At 37.2% G+C, this 12075-nt stretch overlaps 1 protein-coding gene across 8 annotated transcripts in view; it reads left to right on the top strand.

Annotated features, from left to right (window-relative positions):
• Positions 1–12075, top strand: part of PHKB (phosphorylase kinase regulatory subunit beta) — a 222832-nt gene that overhangs the window by 64395 nt on the left and 146362 nt on the right. For all 8 annotated transcript variants that reach the window (XM_043526045.1, XM_037877750.2, XM_043526046.1 and 5 more), the window contains 2 exons: positions 2136–2243; positions 4783–4863. In XM_043526045.1, coding sequence (XP_043381980.1) covers positions 2136–2243; positions 4783–4863 — 189 coding nt within the window. The remainder of the gene's footprint in view (positions 1–2135; positions 2244–4782; positions 4864–12075) is intronic.

Genomic DNA, 12075 nt, shown 5'->3' with positions numbered 1-12075 from the left:
TTCGCATAGCTTGCTACAACTTTGTTTGCAATAAAATGAGCTCTTTAACCCTGCAGTTTGTTTAGCCAATAGCTGCTATGATGTACTTTTAAAAAAAGGCCAAGTAAAATCCAAGGCCTGGGCTACACTACGGGGGCGGGGTTCGAACTAAGATACGCAACTTCCGCTACACTATTCGCATAGCTGAAGTTGAAGTATCTTAGTTCGAGTCACCTGGCCATCCTCACGGCGGCGAGTCAACCGTGGCAGCTCCCCCGTTAACTCTGCTTACTCCTCCTGCCGAGGTGGAATACAGGTGTCAATTTGGGGATCGATCACTACCCGGCGAGCCGGTGGGTAGTGAGTACTAAGTAAGGATAAACCAGATGCTTAGTATTCTGTACGTAATTTAGACTAGAGAAGTGATTACACAGATCTTTGTTTTTGTCGTTCCCAATCAAGATAAGAAATGCTGGATGTTTTCTCTTATTCTCTACTGTTTCCATGGTGTTGCATTTTATTCTCAGACACCATGCCCCACTAATCTCTTAAATTTATAGAGTTTGTTTTTTGCTTAAATTTTAAATTAGTCCTTTTAACAGCTTCAGATCTCAAAGCACAGTTATGCAATTTCTTTTGAGTATCTTTAATCATTTAGTACTTGCTATTCCTTTGCATAGCGATTATATTTAAATTCTCATGTTGTGTTCCTGTACGTACTGAAGAAAAATGAAAATGACAAAGCACCAAAATGTCAGTTGAAGCTGTTATTTAGTTAAGTCGGTAAGATCTGCATACTTTTGATCAGTGTTGAATGAAAAAGATACATTTTGATATAATCCAGGCACCTTAGTCTGAAGCAACCAAAAAAGGATGTGTAAGACCTTAGGTGTAAAAAAAGAAGTAAGTTTCCTGCTGCTGTGCAAGTAAAGAACTCTATAAGAATTTGTGTGTGCTTGTGTGTTTTTCACTGACTTCTTTAGCAAGAGAGGTTTTTTAATTATCTATCTATTTTAAGCATCTTCTTCTGGTAGTGATGCACCGGTGTATCTTGGCTAGTAAAGATTGATTCTTTGAGGTGACATAATTGCTCTTTATCATCCCTTATGTTAAAAATGCAGGAGGTAATGATCCCAGCTAAAAAAAGCACATCATCTATTAAATCTTTGTCAGTGGTTCCCAAACTTGTTCCGCCGCTTGTGCAGGGAAAGCCCCTGGCAGGCTGGGCCTGTTTGTTTGCTTGCCGCATCCGCAGGTTCGGCCGATCGCGGCTCCCAGTGGCCACGGTTCGCTGCTCCAGGCCAATGGGAGCTGCTGGAAGCGGCGGCCAGTACGTCCCTCGGCCCGCGCTGCTTCAGCAGCTCCGATTCCTGGAGCAGTGAACCGCGGACACTGGGAGCCGCGATCGGCCGAACCTGCGGATGTGGCAGGTAAACAAACCGGCCCGGCAGGGGCTTTCCCTGCACAAGCGGCGGAACAAGTTTGGGAACCACTGCTTTATGGAATTCTTTTTTTAAAGAAAGAAATTAAGAAAATCCTAAGCATATTTCAAGGAAGGGCAAGCTTGTGTGTAGTTAAAAAAAAAAAAAAAAGTGTGAAGACCCCAAAAATGAAAGTTAATATGGATGCAATTAAATCATACAGTGAAAGCATGGAATAAGATCCTTCACCCAGAGGGGGAAATGTGCATAAAGAAAACTTTTTTTCAGTCTACAGAATAACTGAACAAATGGAATGTAGCAGAAACCACTGTCTGAAATGTTGTCCTCATAGTCGATATCGTGTGAATGCTTAGCAAGTAGCACCAGAAAGGAGATGGAAATGACTAAATCTCTATGTAGCAATCTACTTGTGTTCACAGTAGAGAAACTCCTTGATTATGAAACCAGTGTATGGAATGAAATTACATGTAGAAAGAAGCCACATTCAAACTGAACAATTCTATCATTTAAAAAAAAATAATATAAACTGGAGTCGATTAGTACTTTGTTATTCAGTGCTAATTCACATAAATCTTAATTCAGTGTTAATTCAGCAATAGATTGACACTTGCATGACATCTTAAAATACCTATCACAGATGGTGAACTTGTTTTTTTGGGGAGAGGGGGTGTATTTATAATCAATTTATTTTATTTTTTGAAAATTTGCCTCTAGGTTCAGCAGTTTAAGCAAGACCCCAGACCATCCAAATGCCTTCATTCTGTTTTCAGTGCACATAGTGGAGATGAAGTCTTCTCCCATGAGGCATATGGCCATCTTCAGGTAAAAATAGCAAACAGTTCTCTTAAATGTGATTGCAGAACTGGGTGCCTTTTATGTAATATTACTATTGAATCTAATGCTCTTTCATGATGGATGTTTCTTTATAGTTTTATCAAACTTACAGAATTTATAAATTGAGATGTCTGCTGTAACTTGTATTGAAAGGATCAAACTGTTTTGAAATCTGACTTCAAGAGATTATATTGTATATCTTGTGCAGAAGATATCAATGCAACTGTAAAAAAAAAATTGTTTTGAGAAAGAAAGTGATTTTCAATAAATAACCCCAGCATAAAAAATAGTTTCTGCCCATACTGTATTATCAATAAATTGAGGGATTGCAATAATCTTATATTGGATACTGTATTTTTGTTAATGTTCCCAGCCACATTTTCCAGAAAGCTGAGAAGTTTTAATTAACAATAAGGATTTAAAAGGCACTGCAAACTGCTGTTTTATTTTTTTTTATTTGTTATTCTCCATTGTCTGTGATGCTCTCTTCTAAGATTGGAAAATATAAATTCTGTACTTTTTTTTGTCCTTTTCCATTTGCCAGATATTGATTTGTCCTCCACTGTATGACCGTGATGTTTCTTAGGTAACTGACACCAAATTCATTTCATTTGTGTTCGTTAGCATCCTTATTTATAAGAGAACACGCTGGCACAGCTCTAAGAACAGTGATGCTGCTTCCGAAACAGCAGAGCTAGAACCAAAGCACAAAATATTGTGTGGTTAATCAAGTGTGGTTGTTATACTGGGAATTATTTAATTTCTTGGTGCCAATAGGGCGAAGTTATTCCCTTTATAAAATATACCCATTTCGGAGTCAGAAAGCTCTGTTAAAGACAGTTTCCTGCACATCATTTCATGGATGGAGTGTTATGACCCAATCTGCTGCTGAATGAAACCTGCTGAACATGCACATGTCTAAAGATCGTGAGAGAAATTACATGGCTCTTGGTAAATCTGAATAAGACTGGGGAAATTGCAGTGGCCTGGTATTCTAAGCATCTCTTCCTCAAAGCAATGCTACTCCTTCTGGACTTGAGCTGATGCAGCTTCTCTAGCTGGTGGCTGTCATGAAAGCCACATACACAACAAAATGGGGATGTGGGATATAATCCTGACTAAGATCAGTGTAATATTTTGTGATAAAATCCCTGACAATTTGCAAGGGAACAATGCCATGGAAAAGAGCAGCCCTCCCTCGTACCTCCAGCAAGTCTCTTCCACAGTGTGGCACGTCAGCATCATGTAGTGGAAGTGCAAGGGCTTCTGTAAGATTGAGGGGTGAAAAGATGGGAAGGGGCATGTTGCAAAATCACTACGGCCTCTTTGTCCTTATCCTCTTTCCCAGTCCATTATGACTGTGTTCGGTTCCTTTTAAATTGTTACAACATGGGAGCAATAGATTGTGATAGAACCTTAAAATGTAAAACATAAAATAAAATTGATAAAATATTGAAGCTACAGAGAATGTAGTTAATATGATCTGATGTAAATCTTTATAACTTTTGGAAATATTTGGTAAGTGTAAGAGAGAGAGATCTACCAGTCTTTTTCTGAAATAGTTACACTCTAGTTCTGCTATCCAGTTCTGTCACCCTAGTCAGTGGCCTGAAAACAATAGAATCTTAAAAGGTTTAGAATTTGGAGGATATTCTTAAGCATGTGTTAAAAAAGTAATTCAAGGAAGGTCATAGTTTGGGTCCAGACTATTTCTCTAAATCCCACACACTGAAGTTAAGGCTTGTATTAATTTCTTAAAGCAAGTTACTGATTAATATCAACACTTTAGATGTCACTAATTTAGTCTCTGAATCACCAAAATTATATGAATCCTATATTATACAAGAGTGGTATATCATGATATTGTTTTTGCTTCATTGATGTTTCTTCTGATATCCTGGTGTAATGGTACTCGTGTGAATGCTAAGGCAGTTGATAACAATCACTAATAGACTATTAGGTTAACAGAACAAAACAACTCATTTTTTCATAAATGTAATTTAATCATATGCTGAACAGTTGATTAAAATTAATACTTCTCTCCAGGTGGTTGCATTAATGCTTTGTTTGTTAGGACTGAAATGGTCTGTTTTCCAGATAGACAGACTACTGTTTAAGCTTGCATCTTCTAGTGCTTCACTTTCCAATAACTTTGTTGTTTACATAAATTTGCAATGGCTTGTCACGGGTGACTGTGAAATAATTGCCTTTGGGTCAAAACAGTATTCCCAAGCAAAAATGTTTTAATATCATAGTTTTCAAGGAAAGCTTTAAAAACAAATGTTGTAGAAGCAGTTGTTTACAACAGTGCTTGCTGCAGTTCTCTTGATCAAGTGTTCCACATCAGTACACTTACATTACATGTGTAATACTACAATGGATGAAATTTCTTAAGAACCTAGCCACGTCATAGCAGAAAAGCCCCCTTTTCTCTGTCTAACATCACATTTTTGTTTTGAAATTCAACTGGTCTGCTATGACCCCATAAAAGTAAAGTATACTTTTTTTATCCTTTTCTTCACCTCAGATAAATGCTGTGTCACTGTTCCTGCTCTACCTGGTTGAGATGATATCTTCAGGACTGCAGATTATCTACAATACAGATGAGGTATTAACTGAATTCTGACATTAATTAGTTATGCATGTTGAAGATTTCTGTTGGCTTTTACTTAGTTTATTAACCATAAAATTGAGTGAGTTTCTTCCTGCAATTAGATAATTGGTCATCTAGAGATGCATCAAAAAGCCACTTATTTTTTAATGATTGCCGTATTAAAGATAAGCTGAATATATAACCAATAGGTGGTAAAATGGCACAGCTACACAAGTGCATTTTAACGTGATCTGATATAAATTTTAAAACTTTTAGAACTGTATGGGAACCATAAGAATGAGAGATCTACCAGTTTCTTCTGGGATAGTTATTTTATCCTGTTCTGTCTCCCTTTTCAGTGGCTTGAAATCAAGTTAATACCTGGATGTTCTCTTTTTTGCATCACTTTTTGCCCCATTCCCTAACAGATCTTCAAGTTACATGCATTAAAAAAAATCAAATTTTTGTAAACCACAAGTGAAACATCAGTTATTGCAGTGAAATTTTTTCCTACTTTGGAAATGGGTCAAATAAGAACATTAGAAACAGCAGCTCTAATGCACCAAAAATTAAAAAAAAATAAAAAATTCAAAAACCAGGAAATGTAGAGAAGTTTTGTAATATGTTTAAAGAAAAAAGGATATCATAGTAGGGCAACATCCCTTCCACATGGCCTTCCTTGCCTGTAAATTGGGAGATTTTGCACAGTATGACATGGCTGAGTGGAGCCTGTAAACAAGAGGTAAAAGTGTTCAATAAGCTTTGATAAGAACATGTCAGGGATAAGAGAGTCAATTTTGGTTGGACGTATTCCTGGAGGTTTCATCACATGCCTTAATCTGTAATCAAAGATTAATTTTTAATTCCTGGGGACTCCAGGACAATCCTGGAGGCTTTGCAACCCTAGCCAGGGATGACCTCACAAACTATATAATAGAGGTTTAGTAGGAAACAGTGGGAATCACTCACTCGGATACATGAAGATGGAACTTATTTCAAGTCAATGATAATATACACGTGGGTGAATTATATTCAGTATTTTTAGTAGAAGTTTTAAACCATTTTATTTAAATAAAAGTAATATAGTTACATCAGACAAGTATGTTAGTTTTTGAGCTTGAAAGGGACACAAATAGATCACAAGCTGTTATAGTTTTAGTCTGAGCACAAAGTGCTCTTCTGCAGAGCTTAAGTTTTATTTCATGACTCTCACTTATTTCACTCTGTTGTCAAATTAAGTCTTTAATCAGTCACTTCTCTTGAGTTACAGCACATTCTTTCCAGAATTGCTGATATAAATCAGCTTGGAGGTGTTTCTGGCTTCCTTCAAATGGATGTGTTAGTATGTGCTTCATACAATTATATAATGTCTTTAATCAAACACAGAAGACCCAACTTAGAACTTTAGGAGTATAGTGAGTTGTACTCGTATTAATGTGAACCAGAATTGGCTGCTAATAGGTGTCCAGTTGTAAACATCACCCTAAACCAAACTTTAGGCAGTACACCATCTTCATGTATATAAAATTTCAGGCAGTTAATTGTTGTTTGGCCTGTTGGCCATGATGCTGTGTTTAGTTAGAAAATATTTGCCACACTTACGCAGTCAAAATGTGTAAGTTAAAATCTAAATATTTTATTGTTAAACTTCCTCTGGTGTATTAGAAAGTTGACACCAGATAACCTAGGTATTTTGGGCGGAATAGGACGGGAGAGAATGTACACGATCATCTAGGAATCCTACCTCTTCTTCTTTGTGCTCACCGCTACTTAACCACATCCCAGTGGAATGGTTATAAGTAGTATTTGTTGAACAGCTTGTGTGTTTACATGGGAAGACAAAATCTTGTCTAAAACTGTGTATTTATTTAGCCTGACATATTACATTGCTTTGCTTGTGTTATTACCTAATAAAGGTTTGCCTTTATTTATGCAATCTCAAGGACAAGTGATAGTGTAGAAGAGATTGGTTCCCTGCACATGAGACATTCCCATTCTTAAGGTTGGAATGTGGAGTCCACTGTTGTCTGAGTCCATTAATCAGCATTTACTTAGTGAATATCAACTGAGCACTATTAGTCTGTTTTGTGAGAAAATACAGTTGGAAAGGCCTTTTTTTTTCCTCATCATTGTCATAAAGTGGGGAGTAAGGAAAAAAAGGAAGAACTTGATTTTTCTTATTTATTTTGTAGTGCCCAAAACAGGGCTTTTTCCTCCTTTAATTTCTGATTATAAATGCGTGTTTTTCAGCTGTTTTATATTAAATTTCTTCAATATTACAAAAACAAAAAGTGCATTTTTCTAAGTATTTTCCTATTTTTTAAGAATGTTCGCTTCTCCTCACTGGTTACCACCAGTTAATTGTGTACTTTTTAACTTTTCTTTGCTTATGGCTGGTGTATGGGCTGCTAAAATCTGCCACTGTCATCTCATATTCCAGGAATGAGCAGGTCAGATCTCTGAAAGGGAAGGTGTCCATGTTAAGTGGGGGGCATTGTTTTTTTAGTTTTTCCACAGCACTTACGTACTGGGTAGTTTTTCCTCTCTGCAACCCAAATTAGAAAGGTCTGGGACAACATTTGTATATGATGCCTCCATAGAGCAAGTATTTGACAGTATTTGTTTGTTGCATTTTTAGGTTTACTTTTATATCTTCTGGTATCATTTTATAATTGGTTAACACTTCTGCGAATTTCTAATTTGCTTCATGATTTAATGTAAGTGTATCATGGAAATCAGGTTTCCTTGGCACAAGAATTAGGTTCTTTGTGCTGCAGACTACATTTAAATGCTAAAATCATATATGCAATTGAGTTGCTTGATTACTAAAGTTTTACTAATTATGTTAATATCTTGTTTTTGACCCATATGTCAAAAAGCTAATTTACACCAGTCAGGGATGTGGCCTATACATTTTTTCCACTGCAATTCAGTTTAGCAGAATGGAGGGTCTCCACTGAGACAGAACATTCTGTCTAACTCCCTGCCTTTTCCTTTTTCCTCTTTCTCTGTGAATCTGTGATTGTCAGGCTTTATCAGCTGAACTGTCTCCTCACCAAGGACTACAAACCATTTTGGTGTTCATGGTTTCATTAGACTACTAACTTTCAGCTCACTGGAATCAGCTTAAGCACACTCTGTTCTGCAGGTGGCCTTGCCATGCCTGACTGATAGTTGATATGTCTGTTTCAGCAAGATATTGCTTGACACTGGAAGGAAAATACAGCAGCAGTAGACAGGCTTTGCTAAATGGTGCCATCCTGGACTTGCTATGTGTCCACTGTGCTACTGATGTTTCTTCTACAATGGCTAATTCTTCAAGCTTCCCCACAGCACTGGTGGCAACCCCACACATCTTTTTCATGTCAAGATTCCATACTCTTCATTCTTCAGTTTCACTCAGAGACCTATGTTTCAACTCTTTGAGGCTTCCAGCAGTATTCAGTGTCCTGTGACTATGTTGTAGGAATAGAGCCTGACGTTTTAGCCATGAATCTCTAGATTCATGAGACCCACCCACAGCCAGACTAAGATTGGCTTATCTGGCTGGGGTCTGTATGATATTATAAACACCGTTATCCCCCTCTGCAGTTACCATGGGATGAGGAATGGTTCCTTGTCGCTATTGAAGTAGCCTTCCTGCTTGTGAATCTCTACACCCAGGATGATGAAGTTGGGTGCTTTGTCAGTCAAAGTGCTGCATTTTTCCATGATAAAGTACTTATCAGGACACTGCTACAATTCAGTCTCAACATATGCTTCTCTCTTCACCTGAATCAGATTAGTTTCCATCTTTTTGCTATTTTACAATGGTTTGGCACTATTATTTGGATTTCAGACGGGCATTTGGATGGCAATTACAGAATGCTATCAATGTCTGAGAGAGACTTTTCTGTATCCCATCATCTTCATTGGATCTAGGGCAGTGTCATGGATAGAAACAATCAGCAGTCATGAAATGACCTTTGATTCCATTACCAAGTTCTATATGACTGATATGCATATATTAGCAAATAGTGCATGGTTGAAGACCTCTAGGCTGCCATTCGTAACTTAAAGAACGAGGCATACTTGTGGCACCTTAGAGACTTACAAATTCATGTGGGCTTTAGCCCACGAAAGCTTATGCTCAAATAAATTTGTTAGTCTCTAAGGTGCCACAAGTACTCCTCGTTCTTTCTGCTGATACAGACAAACACAGCTACCACTCTGAAATTTGTAATTTACTTTTCCTTTCTTCTTTTTCTTTTTTTCTTCTTTTCTTTTTCTCTTTTTTCCTTTGTCTTCTACTGTTACTCCTAGCTAATTCTCAATAACTTGCGTTGGTGAATTGGGTAATGTATTAAAGTGCGACTTTTTTCTAACCTGTAAATTAACTTTCAGATAGAATGCATAATCCTGCAGAGTGGAGTAATGTGAATGGTCAATAATGACATTGCAGTTCATATCCTGAGAGCCTGGGATCATTTTCTTGATTGTACTTTTATCTCCAACCTTCCTGGTGGTAGTGTAAAAGAGCTGTCTCTGACATTACTACATGACCTGACAGAAATTATTGGTGGATATTTTTATGCTATGAGGAGATGAATTTAGTGGTAAGGTACAAAATTGTCCCATTACAAGCAGGTATATAAAATGCAGCTTTAAATTCCTTTCCCTAATTAACTTAAATGCAGCTTAACAGTTTCCACTATTAGATAATATATTTTGTAGGATACTGAATTTTTAAAGGGGGGGAACCTTAATCCCTTATTCACTTGTGAAATGTTTCCCTGTTTTTTCTTCTTATATTTATGCCTCAACCAAAATTTCTTTTTTGTTTAAATATTACTCTGCTATTAAATATCTAATAGTTTTCTTTCACTTAAAGCCAAGAAAGCCTTTATCACAATACAGGACACATTTTTCTGAAAGTCAAGCCTCCATTGGGCCCATTTTTGTGGGTTTCATTTCTTTCTCATTTAGAAAGTTAATTTGTGTAGCATGTGTACAGTACATTGAGTGCAGTGAAGTAGTTCATCACTGCTATTTTTCCCCCTCAGAGATGAATGCGTTAGCTCTGTTAGTAGATGGAAGGGCTGAAAAGTTTAACAATTTTAGATACAAGTTTAATGGGTTTTGTTTCCTTGTGATTAATAGTAAGGTTAGTCAAACTCACATAAAATAGAGGTTGTGGTCATTTTCTATTTGTTGCATTTTTATCACAAAACATGTAGTAGAACACAGTCACTTCCAAAATATTTAAAGTTCCAAGTAAGCATGGAAAGCAAGCCAGCAAAAAAAATCTAAAAAACCTAATGGTGCATGTTGCAATATTTCTGATCAAACTAATTATTTGGTTAAACAACTTAAAAATGAGGCCAAAGCATTTAATAAAATGCTCAAGTGGTTCTGAATTAAATATCTAAATAAATTAAATTTTCCTCTCCATATTCCTCTTGATCATTTTCTTTCATGTTAAAAAAGCACCAAGAAGATTTCTGGGATTCCTTTTAACCTTGTCCTGGAAGTAGGATTGCAGGGTCTATGTTGTTTCCTTCTTGGATGAGGTTTGATAGGGTTTAAAGTTGTTTAAATTTTAGTATTCTCTGCTTGTTCTTGCCGAGGACTGCATGCTACAGGTTTTGCTATCATCTTTCATTTCTCGGAGAATGGTACTGAAACAGGGCTGCTATGGTTAAAGGTGCTGACCGATGCCCAATGTTCACCAAGCTGTCATCTTAGGAGATGTTTGTTGTACGCAAGTCTCTTTGCAAGGTGAAAATAATTGTTCACAAGACTTATTGTCAATAGTAGCTAAAAATGACACAGAGTTTGAACAATGCGAGTTGCAAAAATAATTATATTAGTCCTTCTATCTTGGAATCCTTAGCAAAGAAAGCGCCATGTAATTGTTTGGTAGCTAGTTTTCATGCAAATGAATGAAATTGATCACAGTAGCTCCATAAAAAGCTGAAATAACAGCAGTGTTATTTTTCACTCATCCATGCTACATGCATATCCTTTACAATTGCTTGTTCTATACATGATTGATTTTTGAATATGTAAGGTTACCACGAACAATTCCTAATTTTTGTATGAGCCTTTTAGCACTGACTTTGTTAGATCAACACATCTGAGATGAGGAGTAGCTCCATGACCATGTAGGTTGACAGCAATCTCTTTTTTCTGTGTGGCTGCTTGCTTTTCCTTAGTATTCTAAACACAAGGGTGCAAAATGTTCCATAGGCTCTTGTAATGTTTACATCTTTCACCATTCTTTCACAACCATAATGGACAGCCGCATATAACTATGGTTAATGATCTTATATGTTTATTCAGTGCTGACAAAGTACACTGCTTCTTCATGGAAGGTGCTTCCTAATGAGTGTATCTATGTCACCACATTGTAGGCTTCCATAGCTGGGGAAGGGAAGGCTTTCAGCCTAAGTAATCTACATGTTACTGTCAAACTGAAAAGGGCATTTTACTTTAAAATTAAGCTTAAATTATTAGTCTGCCCTGACTATTCTGTTTTTTTTTTTTATGGCACCACTAATTCTTCTCAGATGCTTGCAGACAGAATCTATCCTGAATCACAGTGTGGCTTCAGATATGAAAGGTCTACTATTGACATGATCTTCTCACTGAGACCACTACAAGAGAAGTTCAGAGAACAAAAAAAGCCCCTGTACATAGCCTTCATTGATCTCAGAAAGGCTTTTGACTTTGTCAGTAGAAGTGAACTATTCGAGCTTCTAGAAAAGATTGGATGCCCCCCAGGCTCTTAAGCATGATTCAATCCTTTCACGAAAACATATATGGCACAGTCCAATACAACGGCTCAATGTCTGAGGCTTTCCAGCTTCGTAGCAGAGTTAACAAGGTTGTATTCTTGCTCCAACCGTGTCTGGGATCTTCTTCTCCCTGCTACTGAAACAAGCTTTTGATTCCTCAACTGGGGGAATCTACTTTCACACAAGCTCTAATGGAAAGCTGTTCAATCTTTCAAGACTCGGGAGGTCCTTATCCAACACCACCTCTTTGACGATGCAGCTGTGACAAACCAAAATGAAGCTCATCGTCAAAGCCTGATGGACAGTTTTTCCAAAGCCTGCCAAGACTTCAGGCTTACTAAAAGCCAAAAGAGACTAACATAATGTGCACAGGAATTGAGGAAGCACCCTCCATCAAGATCAACAGCTATGAACTTGAAGGGGTGAATGAGTTCACACACCTGGAATCCAC

This window comes from Chelonia mydas, chromosome 12 (genome assembly GCF_015237465.2).
Source record: "Chelonia mydas isolate rCheMyd1 chromosome 12, rCheMyd1.pri.v2, whole genome shotgun sequence".
Lineage (NCBI taxonomy): Eukaryota > Metazoa > Chordata > Testudines > Cheloniidae > Chelonia > Chelonia mydas.
The sequence above is the reverse complement of the archived record's forward strand: the minus strand, read 5'-3'. Positions and strand labels throughout refer to the sequence as shown.